The sequence below is a fragment of the Podarcis bocagei genome, assembly GCF_964188305.1.
Source record: "Podarcis bocagei genome assembly, chromosome: 10".
Taxonomy (NCBI): domain Eukaryota; kingdom Metazoa; phylum Chordata; class Lepidosauria; order Squamata; family Lacertidae; genus Podarcis; species Podarcis bocagei.
In genome coordinates, this window is record NC_138135.1 from 4,743,707 (window position 1) to 4,762,079 (window position 18,373).

Here is an 18,373-nt window from a genome sequence, read left to right on the forward strand (position 1 = left end):
CAGGAAACCAATCAGCGGCCGCGCTGCGGAGGCGGGTCTGAAGTTGGAGGCCAATCAGGGCGGGCGGGCGGGGGATGGAGGCTGTCTTTCCAGGCGCCGCTTTACTCCGGAAACTTCCCGCGAGGAAGCCACGCCCCCTCCGAGGGGCGGGGAAATGGTTTTGCATATGGTAATTTATGTTAATATGTCTTTGCCTGCAGTTTAACTATTATGCGCTTAATATTAATGAGGTAGAATTAAAAGGAATTGAGAGGAGGAGCCCATTTCTGAAGTGAAATTTATACTCAAATTCCATTAATTAACCAATAATAATAATAATAATATTTTCTTATCGTCATATCAAAATTGTTGTTGCTGTTGATTTATTATTATTCTTTTGTTTTTATTACCTTCACCTTTAAATCACCTTTCATCCCTCAGGGTCCCAGGGCAGTTAATAATTAACAGCAATTAACTAATAAATTACACAGCATTTTACACTGGGGCAAGAGTATGGAAACAAGAAGAAATTCTGACGAAAGAAGAACGGCAGACGAAATCAATGGACTATGCAGAATTGGACAAAATGACAGGAAGGAAACCTGTGGAACCAGAGATTGGAAGAAGTATATGAATTATTTGAAGAGCTGGCTTCCAGGTGGAAAAATCAAAATTAGAAACAGAATTGTTAGAACCCAAAACTAAGACTCTGTCAAAGATGTATAACTTGCTGTTGAAATGGAATACTCAGGATGAAACGGTGAAATCTGCGATCATTAAATGGGCACAAGATGTTGGACATAACATTATGATGGCTGACTGGGAACAGTTATGGACCACAGGTATGAAGTTTACGGCATGTAGTGCCTTAAGAGAGAATATTATGAAAATGATTTACAGGTGGTACATGACCCCAGTCAAGCTTGCAAAAATCTATCATTTGCCCGATAATAAATGTTGGAAATGTAAAGAAACTGAAGGTACATTCTTTCACCTTTGGTGGACGTGTCCAAGGATTAAGGCTTTCTGGGAGATGATATATAATGAATTGAAAAAGGTATTTAAATATACCTTCTTGAAGAAACCAGAGGCCTTTCTCCTGGGCATGGTCGGCCAATTGGTGCCAAAGAAGGACAGAACTTTCTTTATGTATGCCACAACAGCAGCAAGAATACTTATTGCAAAGTACTGGAAGACACAAGACTTACCCACTCTGGAAGAATGGCAGATGAAAATGATGGACTACATGGAATTGGCGGAAATGACCGGCAGAATCCGAGACCAGGGAGACGAGTCGGTGGAAGAAGATTGGAAGAAATTTAAAGACTATTTACAGAAATATTGCAAAATTAATGAATGTTAGAATGATGTTTAAGTGGTTTCTAGCTGTAATGGTTTAAAAGAATATGGAAAAATTGGATTTTTAATAGGTAAAAATTTAATGTTACAATATATTAAGATTAAAGATCAGGATAATAAGGAGGGAAAGGAATTGCTGAACTAATAAATTGAACTGGAATACAAAAAAGGGAGGTATGAGGAGGTCCGGGAAACAAGTAAATGAAAGATAAGTGACGAAAAGATGGAATTATTTTTAACTGTTTTTTCTTTTGTATTTTTTCTTTTTTCTTTTTCATTATGTAATACTGTGAAAACTTTAATAAATATTTATATATATAAAAAAGAATTATTTGAAGAGCAACTGTAACCAACAAATTACGCTAGTAGGACTACAAGACGTTTTGTAAGGAGAAATATACGAAGTGTTACAAAGCAGAAAAAGATAGAGATATTGGTTATGAGTTTGAAATGTAATAGGGAAGATAAGAAATGCATGCTGAGAGATTAGATTGGAAAATTTTCAGACAGGATTGACGGAAGTCAAAAATTTGAATAAGATGTAAAAGTATGTTTAATTACTGTTGAAAATGATATTCTAAAAAAACCTAATAAAAAATTATATTAAAAAAATTAATTACACAGCATTTTTGGCAGGCTTATTGATGGGGAAGGGTTTTTTTTTTTAGCAAAGGTTTCTTTATTGGTGGCGGAGAGTGAAATTAACAAATAGGAATTGACATGTGTTTGGGTTTTTCCCCAGCTGCCCCCTCTCCCCCCTCTGTCGTCAGTTGCTGAGGCTGAAGATCCCTGTCTACCCACAAGTCTCTTCCTCTCCAGGGCAATTTCCCCCAAGCAATCGGAGGCTGCGCCTTCCTGACAGCCCACCTCTCCTCCGCCCTCTTCATGCCTCCCCTGGTTCTGGAAGATCAAGCCGGAGGGGAGCTTGTCACAGCAGCAGGAGGAGACAATTGTGTCTCTTCACCAAACTGATTCCTGACTGCCTCTTTTTTAAAAAAAATATATGCTTTTTATTAAGTTTTCGTTTTAAATACACCAACACCAACAAACAAATATATCAAGTCTTTTTACATCTATCTTACTTTATGCTCCATAGAGCCATTGACTTCCCTCCTTCCCTTCCGCAGGTTTTCTTATTCCAATCCTTAATTCACAGTTTCATTAGTAAAAGACTAAACCATGACATGAGATTTATTTGAGTCCTGCTAACGTCTTCAAATTTCTACAGTTCTCACTTATATAGACCATAAATTTACTCCATTCTTTTTGGTACTTTGTTTCCTCCTGACTGCGAATCCTATGTATCAGTTTTGCTAGGTCCGCGTACTCGACCAACTTTGTCTGCCACTCCTTTACAGTCGGTTACTCCTGTGTTTTCCACTTTTGGGCTATCAGAACTCTGGCTGCTGTTGTAGCATACATATATAGTCTTTGGTCCGTCTTCTTAATATCCTCTCCTATCAAACCTAGCAGTAGTTCTTCAGGCTTTTTGGGGAAAGTATATTTAAACATCTTTTTTAATTCATTATAGATCAATTCCCAAAACTCACCGTCCTTTTCTTTACATTTCCAACAGATTTTACTACTCGTCCTATACATTTTTGCTAGTTTGGTAGGAGTAAGATACCAGCGATAGACCACTTCCATTGCATTCTCTTTTAAAGTAGAGCATGCAGTAAATTTTAAATTTTCATTCCAGAGTTTGATCCATGCATCATATTCTACAATATGCCCAAAGTCTATTGCCCATTTTGCCCTAGCCTCTTTTATCAATTCATCTATTGTATTCCATTCTAATAAGAATTTATACATTTTCGAGAGTAATTTGGTCTTGCAATTCCTGTCTGCCTCTTGGCCCCTCTCCTCTCCTGCTTCCGCTTCTGCCTATTATTCTGGACTTCTCTCTGCCACCAACTCTCCCTGCTCACTAAGCCTTGTAGCCTCTTCACATTCCAACACTTCCTTCTCCCCCCAGTGCTCTCCCTCTGGTCCCTCATCGTTGTCCCACCACCCCTTCCTGGGATCGGAGCATACTTCCCTTGGGGGCTTCCCAGCTGGGTTCCTCCCATGGATCCAGCCAGTCCACCCCACCCACAAATAATAATAATAATAATAATAATAATAATAATAATAATAATAATAATAATATGTTTCAGATAACATTTCCTGCAATACCTTTTAAGGACAGGGTGGGTGGGCGAGCCACAGGCCTGCGGCAACTTTTGTTTTATCAAAACCCTTTTTAAAATTATTATTAGGGGGTCTCTTCTAGCAAAAACTTCCAGAAATGGTCAGAATGCACGCAGAGTCTGGGGCATAGATCTCGAAATGCTTTGCTCCCATGTGAAGACTCCGTGTTACTCTAAGACATCAATGTTCCTGCTGGCATGTTCATCATAATTGGAGGACCCTGGAGGTTAGTCATTTCATCCAACATATGTCTCCCCAAAAAATGTCCCGAGAATTGCAATGGCGTGTAAAAAGAGAGGAAGAAGAGATCAGCCTCTGATCATCTTTTGGTGCAAATATCTGCTTAACCCCCCTCACCTTTAGCTCCCGTAATAGCAGCAGTTTCTTGGATTATTCTTCCCTCTTCTTTTCTTTCCATTCCGTGCATATCGTTGAAGCTTTAAAGGCTTCTAAATGGGTCTGAGATCAGATTAGAAGGCTATAATTGGCTTGGGAAGATCTCCCCCAGTGCTGCTTAACATGATTTGGATGTCTATTGTGAAAACAGAAGGGAGCCAGGAGCCGGTCCTGTAGCAACTACCAGTGGCAGAGGGCGGCTGCTGCTGCTGAGGGTCTCCCCGTGGTCCACCTCCACACAGAATGGGAAGCAATGGCAGCAGGACACTGGATGACCTGCAGACCTTGGAGATTCACCACTGGTACAAGAAGTTCATGACAGAGTGTCCCTCTGGGCAGCTGACGGAACATGAATTCAAGCATTTCTTTGGACTCCGAGGCCTGGACCCAGAGGCCAACCAATACATTGAGCAGATGTTCCACACCTTCGATATGAACAAGGTAGGCCAAGGCTGCTGGGCTCAGCTGCACCAGTTTTCCAAAGCCAATGAACTAGCTGTGGTGGCCACCAAAGTAGCGGTGACATTTTAAGAGGAGCAGAAGCAGCTCAAGGACACCCCCAGAACTGTGCAAGCGGTTCTTCCTCCCCCCCCCCGCCCCCCAGGAGCATACTTTGGAAACACCTTTCGGAATGGTGAAAAGAATGTAGCAGGTGCTGATTGGCTAGCTCCCATAACATCAATACCTCCCTGCACTTGCTAGAGCAGTTTTGTCACTGATTTTTAAAAGGTGAATTTGGTGAGCATAGGATGGTGGGTGAGGTGTAAATGCCCACAAATGTTTTAAATTGCTTTTTATTTATCTTATTCTCATTTTGTGTGTTGTATGCCGCCTTCCTATACAAAAGTGTGGTCTAGAAATATTTCAACGTACAAGTAATAACAGATAGAGGTACGAGAATATGAGATAGCTCATATTCTGCGTGGTAGGCAGGTTATAGCTAAGGGCTGATATATACCCGGCTCAGGAACACTTCGATCATAGGTCCTCCTCTGGGAAACTTGAATTCCACTTCTGACACCAGTGTTGCACGCCACCCCAATCTCTTAGCATTGTGACATTCCAAGGGTTTCAGGCGCTTTCCCCCAGGGTTTGTGTTTTCTATTGGAATGAGGCACAGCAGAGACTGGTGTCTTTATGATGTATGGTTCATTTACACATATATACAACCTGAGCCTACAAGGGAGCATTGACACCCCAAAAGTGTCTCGTTTCTCCCATAGCCACAGCCTTGGGATTCAAACAGAAATAAAACATTGCTGGCCAGGTCCAAAGAAATGCTTGGATTCATGCTCCATTAGCAAGACACAATCATGAACAACTTGTAGAAAGGGTGGATCTCCAATGTCTGAAAATTCAGATGGTGTGTAAAAAGAAGCAATGCAAGAAAGAAAGAAGAGGTCAGCCTCTGGTCAATTTTTGGTACAAATATCTGATTAACCCCTTCACCTTTTCTGATTAAGCTCCCGTAATAGCAACCTTTTCCTGGATTATTCTTCCCCGTTCTTTCCATTCCCTCTTTGTATCGTTGAAGCTTTAAAGGCTTCTAAATGGGTCTGAGATCAGATTAGAAGGCTATAATTGGCTTGGGAAGATCTCCCCCAGTGCTGCTTAACATGATTTGGATGTCTGTTGTGAAAACAGAAGGGAGCCAGGAGCCGGTCCTGTATCAACCACCCGTGGCAGAAGGCGGCTGCTGCTGCTGAGGGTCTCCCCGTGGTCCACCTCCACACAGAATGGGAAGCAATGGCAGCAGGACACTGGATGACCTGCAGACCTTGGAGATTCACCACTGGTACAAGAAGTTCATGACAGAGTGTCCCTCTGGGCAGCTGACGGAACATGAATTCAAGCATTTCTTTGGACTCCGAGGCCTGGACCCAGAGGCGAACCAGTACATTGAGCAGATGTTCCACACCTTCGATATGAACAAGGTAGGCCAAGGCTGCTGGGCTCAGCTGCACCAGTTTTCCAAAGCCAATGAACCAGCTGTGGTGGCCACCAAAGCAACTCTGGAGGTAGCGGTGACATTTTAAGAGGAGCAGAAGCAGCTCAAGGACGCCCCCAGAACTGTGCAAGCGGTTCTTCCTTCCTCCCGCCCCCCAGGAGCATACTTTGGAAACAACTTTCGGAATGGCGAAAAGAATGTAGCAGGCGCCGATTGGCTAGCTCCCGTAACATCACCAATACTTCCTTGCATTCGCTAGAGCAGTTTTGTCTCTGATTTTTTAAAGTTGGTGAATTTGTTCAGCATCATATGAGGGATAAGGTGTAGATGCTTTTTTATTTTTCCTATTGTGTGTGCTCTATACCACCTTTTCATACTTTTAACGAAATGTGGCTATAGATATTTCATTACGCGAGTATAACAGATAGAGGTACAATTGCAAATAGATATAGATAACTCATCTTCTAAGTGCTGATCCTGCAGTTGAATTTTTGTGTGCGTTACCTGTAACACAAGTTGCAAATTCCACCCCGCGCTATGGGTGAAAAAGAAAACCCAGCTGTGAGCAATCAAAAATTAGTACCAAGTTCATGAACACAATTTAGCTGCTTTGGTTTCTTACTTTGTTTTTAAGTGCTTTAAAAGCAAAATGCAGCAGAAAGGAACTTGGGGTGTTGCCACCCCAAATCCCTCCTCTGTAGAAAGATTAGGTCTGGGAGGAACAGGTGGCAGCATCAGAACCTTAGGAGAAAGTAACAAGGAGGTGAGACTCTCATCTGTGCCTGGATGGGACATCCATTGGGAGACTTGTGCAAATTTCCTTGAGCTTCCTGAAAGGAAGAGAAGAATAAAAGGCAAGCCAGGAAGACCCTGGTCTTTTCCTGCCCAGCTCTCTAAGACACCCCTGGGATCCACTGATTTGGTTAAAATGCACAGTGCGAGAATGAGGACTCCAGATCTCTGGGTAGCACAATCTGTAATGCCTAACCCAGCCTTCTCCAACTGGTGCCCCCCAGACCTTTTGGACTACAGCTCTTGCTGGCCCCTCGCAACGGCTTAAAGCTCTCTGAGCTTGGCTCACAGGTCACAGGTGCTTGCTTTGGCTTCTGGAAATCTCCCCTGCATGCGAACCACCCACCCGACATCAGCTGTGTAAAGCTGTCCTACAAAGGCAGGCTGAAGGAACTGGATGTGTTCACCCGAGAACAAAGAGGATTAAACCGGAGGGGTGGGGGAGACAAGAGATGAGAAGACAGCAGGAGGCTGGAGTGCCGTCCCCTAGACGAGGGCTGGGCATAGCAGGCTGCAACCATCTCCAGCGTCCAAGTGGAAAGAGAGAAATGGAGGAATTGGTCAAACTACTGATTTTATATGAATTTATAAAGCTAGGTATCTTCCCTGAGCTGTCAAGTCAAAAGGATACACCCAGGCATATATATCATTGTAACAACTTTAAAGATGTGCCCCCCTCCGTCATTTCCATAACAGAATCTTAGGAATTCCCTCCTCCTCTCCATGGATTCTTTAAATATCTATATCAACTGCATATTGTGGTTCATCCAAACTTCAGTTCTCCATCGTTTCCAAAATCTTTGTAACATTGCAGGAGTTATTTAAAGCCTGCCAAAGAGGTCAAGTGTTTACAGTGTTCTTATAAATATCTGTATTTACCGTATCCCAATCTCAAATGAAGTTGCTATCTTTCTGATTTTCCATGTCAGTCTTGTCATCTCTGCATAATCTAGTAGCTACTAGATGAAGCTACTGGAAAGAGAGGGTCTCTGAAGGAGACCTGAATCAGCTCCGTCCCAGAGCACATGCGCACACAGTCCGGAGGTGCATCTTCAATTCTGTGTGCTTGTGGCTGGGGAAGGCAGCAACCCTAACCTCTCCAATGTTCCAACTCAGGTGGTTAAAAAAGCAAGAGTGCCTTTGCTTCATTTCTATCCCACCCTTTCTCCAAGGAGTTCAGTAGGGTGTACGCTATGCTTGCCACTTTCCCGTATATTAATAATAAATAATAATAATAATTTATTATTATTATTTGTTATTTATACCCCACCCATCTGGCTGGGTTTCCCCAGCCACTCTGGGCGACTCCCAACAGAATATTAAAAACACAAAAAAAACATTAAACATTAAAAACTTCCCGAAACAGGGCTGCCTTCAGGTGTCTTCTAAAAGTCAGATAGTTGTTTATCTCCTTGACATCTGAACAATCTTCAACGTCAACCAGCCAGGTCACAATTTGCACCAGCCTCTTCTCTCCCTCCCTAGTTTTCTTATTTCTGCCCTCAATACTTCCTCTGCTTTTTCCCTGCTCCCCCTCCACAGGATGGCCATATTGACTTCATGGAGTACGTGGCTGCCCTCAGCCTTATCCTGCGAGGAAAGATGGAGCAGAAGCTGCGCTGGTACTTCAAGCTCTACGATGTAGATGGAAACGGCTGCATTGACCGCAGTGAGCTGCTCAATATCATCCAGGTAATGGGAAACTCTGTTTTCTTGCAAAGGGCGCCAAAGCTGATTTCTGCCAGAGTTTAGAATGTGTCTGCAGGTTAGCCACTTCCTCATCCCGGGAGCAGCTAAGGAGGTGCCGCTCTGCACAGTCTCAGAGGCACACTCTTCTCATTGCCCCTTCACATGCTCAAAGGCTAAAAACTCACATCCCCAAAGAGAGGCGGTTGATCCCAACCATAGTAGTAGCTGGTGAGCAGCGACAGGAGAGGGCTCTTATTTTGTAATTTATTTATAAAAATGTGCCATAAGAAAATACAGTGGTACCTCAGGTTAAGTACTTAATTCGTCCCGGAGGTCCGTACTTAACCTGAAACTGTTCTTAACCTGAAGCACCACTTTAGCTAACGGGGCCTCCTCCTACCGCCATGCCGCCGGAGCATGATTTCTGTTCTCATCCTGAAGCAAAGTTCTTAACCCAAGGTACTATTTCTGGGTTAGCGGAGTCTGTAACCTGAAGCGTATGTAACCTGAAGCATATATAACCTGAGGTACCACTGTATATCAAAGCGGTTTACAGCAAGGTAAACAAAGCTATACAATAAGGACCACAAAAGAGCTAAAAACAGACATTGGTTAACCATTGTGGAAGGAAAAAGTCAGTGCTCTCTGGCAACAGCTGTGCGGCTTCACTCCGTAAAAGTAGCGGTTGATTCAAAACACCGCGCCACTCACCCCACGTCGCTTCGGATCCCCCAAAAAGGGTTTCCCTGCGAGTAGGGGAGGCGCTCCTGGTGTCAGCCGAATCCCACCTTCCCAGGCTTCCTCCACCTGAGATTTTTAAAGGGTCTCTGCCTTCGCTGCGGTGGCAAGACCCGATTTTCACGGAGCGGGTTCCTCTCGGTCAGAGGAATTCCGCCATTGCCGATGGTGCTAACCTGGAAGTTTCCAAACCTTTTCCAACTCCACCCAGGATTCCCCTTCACAGCCATGTCCTGATTTTTCATTTTTTCCCCTATTTTTATTTATTAAATTTGCACACTGCCCTATACCCGCAAAATAAAATAAACAAACCCAAAATACATAATCAAAATGTGAACAACCCAATAGCACCCCCTCCCACAACTCATTTTATTTTAATAAATTTATTTATTTGTTTTTCAAGTTAAAATTTTGCAATCACAAACATACAACACACAACATAAAGACAAGGTTCCAGAGAACTTCCATCCTCCCTGTTATTTAATCATTTTCTCCTACATCTTTTGTAATCATCCAAATCTTTTACATTATATCCAAAATTCACCATTAAACTACAAGTGTTCTTCCCACAACACATTTTAAAAGGGCGTTGGGTGTCAATCAGCCAAAGGCCTGGTTAAAGAGGAACATTTTTGCCTGGCGTCTAAAGGTGTATAATGAAGGCACCAGGCAAACCTCCCTGGGGAGAGCATTCCAGAGATGGGGAGCCACTGCAGAGAAGGCCCCGTTCTCGTGTTGCCACCCTCCGGACTTCTCGTGGAGGAGTGACGCGAAAAAGGGCCTCAGAAGATGATATCAGGGTCCGGGTAGGTTCATATGGAACCTATGCTTAGTTTGGAAACAAATGTTTTCTTTTGATCCCACATTGCTGGCAGAGCAGAAGCTGCGAGGGATGGCCTTTAAAAGCTCTCCTGACTCTTGTTTTCTTCCCCAACCTGTTAATATCTTACTGGTATATTTTACCTTGTAAGCGAGGGTTGAGCTTCTCCACATCCTCGCAGATTCCTTCAGGCAGGTATGTTGGGTCTGTGTGCCTTGCTCTGGCCAAACCCTTCCCCGTTCATCCAAGTTGGTGGCCATCAGGGTCTCCTGAGGCAGCGAGTTCCATAGTTTAACTATGCATGGCATGAATTTTCTATCAGTCCTGAATTTTCCAACCTTCAGCTCCGTTGAATGCCCACAAGTTCTGGTGTAATGAGCGAAGGTGACAGCCATGGTTTTATTTAGATGATTTCTATCCTAACCTTAGGGATGTGGGTGGCACTGTGGGTTAAACCACTGAGCCTAGGACTTGTCGATCAGAAGGTCGGCAGTTCGAATCCCCGCAATGGGATGAGCTCCCGTTGCTCGGTCCCTGCTCCTGCCAACCTAGCAGTTTGAAAGCACGTCAGAGTGCAAGTAGATAAATAGGTACCGCTCCGGCGGGAAGGTAAACGGCGTTTCCGTGCGCTGCTCTGGTTCGCCAGAAGCGGCTTAGTCATGCTGGCCACATGACCCGGAAGCTGTATGCCGGCTCCCTCGGCCAATAAAGCGAGATGAGCGCCACAACCCCAGAGTCGGTCACGACTGGACCTAATGGTCAGGGGTTCCTTTACCTTTTCCTTTATTCTAACCTTTGCACAAGACACAGGGAGGATTCCAAGAAGGCAAAACAAAACTACGGCAATATATAAAACCCACAAAATAGCATTGTTCCTAAAACACGCAGCAGAGCAACTCAAGGTTTGCAGCTGCTGTTGCAATTAACTAACGAGACATTTTGCTGGGGCAGGGGACATTCTCAACTCATTCTGGGTTTCTGTACATTAGCTGTTGCAATTGCTGATATTAAAGAGCAATTGTAAACAATGATATTTATGCAGCGGTGGTTTATGAACTGAACCAAATAAGCGCCAAACTCTTCCGTTTCAGGCAATCCGTGCCATCAATGGCTGCGACCACGAGACGAGCGCAGAGGAATTCACCAACCGTGTCTTCAACAGGATTGATGTCAACGGCGACGGTGAGACCCCCTCCCCCGAGACCCTCTCCGCTGGCTCTGAAGCCCTTCCCCAGGCCCACCCTGGTTCCGCAGTCCGTTGCAAACTTTGCTGCCTAGAACTCTGCAGGTTCCAAACTCTGGGCCAAAAAGAGCAGAGCTTGAACCCATTACACAGACACCCTCCCCAACCCTGAACAGGGCCCTCCTCCCTTCACCACATGGGCCTCAGAATAGAAGGCAACCCTCTCACCTATCCCACACCCAGCTGGCAGCGATGGGCGAACTACACATTATACACAAATGCCCATAACTGGGCCCTGCGAACATCTGGGACTCTGTGGAGAAGTTACAGATAGGTAGCCGTGTTGGTCTGCCATAGTCAAAATAAAAAAATTCCTTCCAGTAGCACCTTAAAGACCAACTAAGTTAGTTCTTGGTATGAGCTTTCGTGTGCATGCACACTTCTTCAGATACACTGAAACAGAAGTTGCCAGATCCTTCTATATAGTGAGAAGGTGGGGAGGGGTATTACTCAGAAGGGTGGTGGGAATGGGAGATTGGCAGATAGCTGAGATGAGCCTGTTGACGACTCTTAACGACTGTAATAGGTCTTACAGGAAAAGGCAAGGGGTGAGAAGGTGAGAAATGGCTTAGTCATGTATAATGAGATAAGAATCCAATGTCTCTGTGGAGAGGAAAACTCTTTTTGGAAGAGGGATTAGCACTGAGGACAAGAGGCAGGAAGAAAAGGAGGAAGAGTCTGTTTTCATAGAGTCGTGGAAGAGGCACCGAGAGTCATCTAGTCCAACCCCCTGAAGTGCAGGAATCACAACTTCTCTGCTCAGTACTTCTTCTTTTTTCTTTTTTTTAAAGGTTTTGTTACATGCACTTGTTAGAGGATAAGAATCTAAATCAGCTGGTGTCCTGCAACCCACATAATCCCAGACCGTAGGTCATGCCAATCAGGGTTAGTGGAAGGTTTAATAAACTCATCCCCAATGCCTCTTACCCTATTAAAAAAAACATTATTCAGAATAGAGGTTTGCACAACCCACCGTGGAAAGTAAATAACGCAATAAAATGCAAAACTGTAACAATTAATTGTACATTTACTCAAAATCCAATAAAAACTATTTAGTTTAATTTTCAACAGAATTGATGAACTTGAGCTAGAGATACCAGCTGTTCAAAGTCTGATAGTCATTTACAAGTGCAGCACCCACTGCCTCCCAGGGGACTGTACTATCCAGTTTGGAAACCACTAAATTAGTCCAAAACATATTGAGGGCACCAGGTTGGGGAATTCATCTTCTCTAGGTTTTTGTTTTGCTGTGAGGCTCAGATCACAGTGAACTAGTTTCTTGCTCTACTGGGTTTTGAAAATACTGAACCGTATTTTAACCAGTAACCCACGTTTTCTCGGTTGAGTTCTGGCTAAAGTTCAGTTGACAGGACAGAGTGACAAGGCAGTACCACCTAAACAACTCCTGGCTGGGAGTTCAGGGGAGCTGACTCAAAGCGTAGCTTGCTAGGCCAAAGTGAAGACTTTGCAAGAAGGCTGCTCCAACAGCCTTGCAAATCCGGAGCTCGCAGGAGCATCCCTGAAAAGGTCATGCAGCAAAACAAAGATAGCCTTCCCTGATCCAGAGCTCTGCAGAGTAGAGTTGCAAGGAAGAATGACGCATACCGTATTTTGCGCCCCATAGGACGCTCCGGCCCATAGGACGCACCTAGTTTTTTGGGGGGGAAATAAAGGAAAAAAAATTATTTCCCCCCCAGGTGCGGGGCTGGAAGAACCAGGTCGGGGAACAGCGGGAAGGCGCGCTCTGCCTCCCCGCTGTCCCCCGAGCTTGTGGGGCTGGCTATGGGGAGAAGTGCGCTGATCCCGGGACTGCAGGCAGCTCTGTGCGGCCATCGGGAACGGGGCGGGACTTCGCACCCGGCTCCCGGTGGCTGCGCAGAGCTGCGCTGATCCCGGGACTGCAGGCAGCTCTGCGCGGCCATCAGGAACGGGGCGGGACTTCGCACCCGGCTCCCGGTGGCCGCGCAGAGCTGCACTGATCCCGGGACTGCAGACAGCTCTGCGCAACCCTCGGAGCCGGTCTCCTGAGGGTTGCGCAGAGCTTCCTGAAGCCTGGAGAGTGAGAGGGGTCGGTGTGCACCGACCCCTCTCGCTCTCCAGGCTTCAACGAAAGCCTGCATTCGCCCCATAGGACGCACACACATTTCCCCTTCATTTTTGGAGGGGAAAAAGTGCGTCCTATAGAGCGAAAAATACGGTAGTTACTTTCCTGAGTTTGCTGCAACCAGATCTGGAAGGGCTGTGGCTCAGCGAGTAGAGCACTCGCTTTGCGTGTAGAAGGTCCCAGATACTTGAAAACATAGGAAGAGCCTAATGGATCAGGCCAATGGCCCACTTACTCCAGCATCCTGTTCTCCCAGTGGCCAAGGTGCCTAAGTGGGGAACCAGCAGGCAGGATTGGAGCACAGGAGCCCTCCCCCTTCCTGGGATTTCCAGCAACTGGTGCAGTGGTCCCTTGGTTCTCAAAATTGGAAGTCCGTTCCAAAACCAAAGCATTCCAAAACCAAGGCGCGCTTTCCCATAGAAAGTAATGCAAAACGGATTAATCCATTCCAGACTTCTAAAAACAGCCCCTAAAACATGAATTTAACATGAATTTTACTGTCTAACAATTATGAGACCACTGATCCATAAAATGAAAGCAATAATCAATGGATTGTAAAGGGTAAAGGGACCCCTGACCATTAGGTCCAGTCGTGACAGACTCTGGGGTTGCGGCGCTCATCTTGTTTTATTGGCCGAGGGAGCCGGAGTACAGCTTCTGGGTCATGTGGCCAGCATGACTAAGCCGCTTCTGGCGAACCAGAGCAGCGCACTGAAACGCCGTTTACCTTCCCGCCGGAGTGGTACCTATTTCTCTACTTGCACTTTGACATGCTTTTGAACTGCTCAATGTATTGTACTATAAAATAAATAAGACAGTATTGCAGATGATAAAAAATTATTATTTTTTTCTTGCCTGCACTGATGATAGTCATTGTTTGGATGGAGGGCTTTTATCCATTTCTGCAGTCACACAATCAATCAATCAGTAGCTGAACTGGGTTTCACACAGTCACAAAAACAAAAACAAATTAATCGAGAAACCTCAAAAACAAAAACGCAAATTAAATAGCAAAAACAAAAGCGTCAAACTTAATCCATTCCAGAAGTCTGTTTGACTTCCAAAATGTTTGAAAACCAAGGCGCAGCTTCTGATTGGTGCAGGCACCCCGGAAACAATAGGCGACAGCCGCATCGGACGCTCGGCTTCCGAAAAACATTTGAAAACTGGAACACTTACTTCCAGGTTTTTGGCGTTTGAGTACCAAGGTGTTTGAGAACCAAGGTACCACTGTATTCAGAAGCATTTTAGAGGCAGAGCCTAGTCATCGATAGCCCTCTCCTCCACGAATTTGTCTCATTCTCTTTTAAATCCATGTTGATTGGTGGACATCGCTGACTGTTGTGGGAGCAAGTTCCATAGCTTTATCTCTCCTCCCAGAAAAAATGAAAATGGACTGGAGGGGGAAGCCCGTTTTCTCCTTCTCTCATTGTCTCCTGTTTCTCTGCCCCTCAGGTGAGCTATCTCTGGAGGAGTTCATCGAAGGCGCGAGGAAAGACGAGGAGTTCATGGAGGTGATGATGAAGAGTCTGGACTTGGATCATATTGTGTCCATGATCAACAGCCGGCGGCGAAACAGCGTCTAGCGGCTGGGCAGGGATGCAGGGGGGGAAGTGAGCTTCCTCAGGTGTTGGAAGCAGCAGAGAATACCTGGAGGAGGAGGAGGAGGAGGAGGAATCCTGGAGGGCAGATGCGTTTGGTGGAATGGGAGCAAGGTGCATTTGCAGAACAAGCAAAAGAGCATGACCTGAATGGATAAGTCGTCCACAGGCCATTTTCTCCCCATTCATCTGCTCTCCCAACTGCCTAGAAGTGGGGGGTTAAGCCAATCTGTTCTCAGAACTGCAGGCTGGGCGTGGGACCTCCTAGTTTTACGAATGCAGCACACTCTGTATGCACTACTAGGGTATCCCGTGTGTGGAAGAGTAGCTTTTAGATATCTTCAGGGAAGAAGTAGGAGACTCCGCTGTGAGGTTTCTAGGCAGCCACGCTTCTCCTTTTCTCAAGACTCTCACAGTTAGAAGGTTAGTTGCTGGGGCAGGTCACGATGGGGTTCTTGATGCACGGTGAGTGAAGCCACCTCTGCCAGCACAAGCACACCTGTCTGTGCATGTCCACCTCCCTTGGCTGCTGGCTGTGAAGGATCACCTTTGCAGTGCCTGCGGGCTCCTTTCCAGGAGGATGAGCCCCCCAGAAAGGAGATGAGACTGCCTCAAGCAGTGAATATGGGGGGGGGGCATTCAGGGTGCCAAGTTGAGCCGTGGGCCTAGTCCAGGAGTCCCCTGGCACAAGCCTGGGAGATGCCCAGGAGTCCAGAATGAATTGGGCCCTCTTAGTGGGAGTGGGAGAAAAGCAATGACAAACCTAGACAGCATCTTGAAAAGCAGAGACATCACCTTGCCAACAAAGGTCCGTATAGTTAAAGCCATGGTTTTCCCAGTAGTGATGTACGGAAGTGAGAGCTGAACCATAAAGAAGGCTGATCACCGAAGAATGGATGCTTTTGAATTCTGGTGCTGGAGGAGACTCTTGAGAGTCCCCTGGACTGCAAGAAGATCCAACCTCTCCATTCTGAAGGAAATCAGCCTTGAGTGCTCACTGGAAGGACAGATCGTGAAGCTGAAGCTCCAATACTTTGGCCACCTCATGAGAAGAGAAGACTCCCAGGAAAAGACCCTGATGTTGGGAAAGATGGAGGGCACAAGGAGAAGGGGACAACAGAGGACGAGGTGGTTGGACAGTGTTCTCGAAGCTACCAGCATGAGTTTGACCAAACTGCGGGAGGCAGTGGAAGACAGGAGTGCTTGGCGTGCTCTGGTCCAAGGGGTCACCAAGAGTCGGACACAACTAAACGACTAAACAACAACAGGGGAGTGGCTGCTGATTTGGATTGGGCCCCCAGCCTAGCCCTGCATCCACAAGAGGGACAGGAGATTCTTCCCACAAAAGGTGAGGGGCTGCCGCCCCGACTGACTCCTTGGTTCCCTTTCTTTTGAGCCAGAAGCTTGGAGTGCTGGCTGGCTCCAGCGCTGGAGCCCGAAGGTGCTCCCCAAAGCCTTTCCAAGGAAAGGGGGAAGGAGGACATTGTAAATAGGAGGCCAGGCTCTTGCAATATTTGGCGCTCTTTCTTTGTACAGTTTGCAATTAAAAGGAGAGAAATCCGAGGGTTGCTTGTTTTTTATTCCCGTCAGCAAATGGCTTGTTTGAATGGTGTCTTCTTAACCGACTGACCGTTGGCAAAACAACAAGGGACACGGAGGTTGCTGGGGGACATTAGGAAGCAGGAGAGGGAGGAGAGAGGAAAGACCGGCTCTCTTTCCCCAGCCGAATCCTTTAGAGGAGATCTAAGATTGACGGCAGGAGCAGGGACCGAGCAATGGGAGCTCACCCCGTCGCGGGGATTTGAACGGCCAACCTGCTGATCGGCAAGCCCTAGGCTCTGTGGTTTAACCCACAGCGCCACCCGCGTCACAACCTAGTAGTTCGAAAGCACGTCAAAGTGCAAGTAATAATGAGATAAATAGGTCCGGCAGGAAGGTAAACGGTGTTTCCATGCGCTGCTCTGGTTCGCCAGAAGTGGCTTAGTCATGCTGGCCACATGACCTGTACGCCGGCTCCCTCGGCCAATAAAGCGAGATGAGCGCCGCAACCCCAGAGTCGGCCACGACTGGACCTAATGGTCAGGGGTCGCTTTACCTTTACCTTAAGATCAATGGCAAACATAGCATCAAAGCAGTGTTCGCCAGACTTCTCCCCATACTTCCCTGTGTCGTTGGCAACCTGCAATGCCAACCCTTGATTCAGCTGGCTGTCTTTGGTCTGGCAGGCCTTGGATAAATATTGTTATGTGCCACCCCAATCTCTGAGCAGGGAGAGACCCCAGGGGTTCCAGGCACTTACCCAGGTTTGGTTTCCTAGGTAAGGAGGTCAGTGGAGACTGTGGTGTCCTTAGGCTGTATGGTTTGATTTATAAGTATATGCAGTCTGCAAATAAGATGGAGGGGCTCACAGCATTAAATCCCCTCTCCTGATCTTCCTTCACCATTAGTAGCTGCCTTGGATCCAGCAGAGAGTAAGAAGGTCTCTGTGTCTCCAGCTTCCAGTCTGCTCTCAACTTCCTCTCACTGGCTATTGTTCTTCTACCTCGCAGCTAGGTAAAGTGGGAAAAGGCCCACCCATTTGTCCTATGGCCCAGAGCAGGGGTCAGCAACCTGTTGCCCATGGGGCGGTTTAACCAGCCCACAAGCCTCTCCTGAACCGAGCTGCCCGCTCAGCGAGTCTCTACGCACTGCGCTAAACCGGCATGGCGTGGCACGGGGACTCGCTTCCCCTGTGCATGCCCAGACGCCGGAAATCGCACGCACGATCCAGCCCACGGAGAGATCACCACGGGACTTGACTGGACCAGGCAGGTAAAACCTTACTGACCCCTGGCCAGAGCAACTTCAGATACCCCTACAGATAGAGGATCCCAAGAATTTGAATGGACTTAGGGCATCATCCAGGCTGACACCCCCCCCCCAAAAAAACCCCAAACTCATAACAATATTAAGGATTCCATTTGTGTCCAAATGTCCATGTTGCAAAGCTTGGGCAGGAGGTTCATGACTGCACAGGTGCTGGGCAAGCAGTGCTGTGCACAACTGGCTGCTGCAAATTCTCACATTCAGCTTTCCCAGAGCTTAATGTGGAAGAGCAAAGGGTTCATTTTAACAGAATGCAGTGGGTGTGATGCCTAGGCAGCTAGTCAGACGGGCGGACTTGGCCTACTAAGCCGCCTGGATGTGAAACTGCTTTGGATTCCAGCTGCAGAATGTTCTGAGAGGCTTGGAGGAGGAACGGGATTCTCCAGGGAGCAGAATGATGCCACGAAGCTGGAGAACATCTAGGAGGACCTCTCCATCAGATCTGCTGGTGTTCCTCAGGCTGCTCCCTAAAGTGTGTGTGTGTGTGTGTTTTACCAACCACCAAAACACAAACAGTGAAACCCCCCCAGGCGGCCGATACATTGGGTATACAATATTCAATGATATACATATTCAATAATATTCAATAATAACATTCAAATCAACCATATGTGCTCTTCTATATACCTTAACACTCCTCCTTCCACAA

At 46.4% G+C, this 18,373-nt stretch overlaps 1 protein-coding gene across 1 annotated transcript; it reads left to right on the forward strand.

Moving 5' to 3' along the window:
- Positions 1 to 5,619: 5,619 nt before the first annotated feature.
- Positions 5,620 to 15,830, forward strand: LOC308595809 (guanylyl cyclase-activating protein 1-like). The gene is made up of 4 exons (XM_081210539.1): positions 5,620 to 5,858; positions 8,207 to 8,356; positions 11,003 to 11,093; positions 14,714 to 15,830. Exons 1-4 carry the CDS (start codon positions 5,661 to 5,663, stop codon positions 14,842 to 14,844), a joined length of 570 nt encoding a protein of 189 aa, XP_081066665.1. The 5' UTR covers positions 5,620 to 5,660; the 3' UTR covers positions 14,845 to 15,830.
- The last annotated feature ends 2,543 nt before the right edge of the window (positions 15,831 to 18,373 follow it).

What these genes read in the sequence shown, in the direction of transcription:
- LOC308595809 (XM_081210539.1), top strand. Translation starts at nt 5,661, where the DNA reads ATGGGAAGCAATGGCAGCAGGACACTGGATGACCTGCAGACCTTGGAG. An exon ending in ACACCTTCGATATGAACAAG is followed by an intron (nt 5,859 to 8,206) that starts GTAGGCCAAGGC and finishes CCCCCTCCACAG; the next exon opens with GATGGCCATATTGACTTCAT. An exon ending in AGCTGCTCAATATCATCCAG is followed by an intron (nt 8,357 to 11,002) that starts GTAATGGGAAAC and finishes CTTCCGTTTCAG; the next exon opens with GCAATCCGTGCCATCAATGG.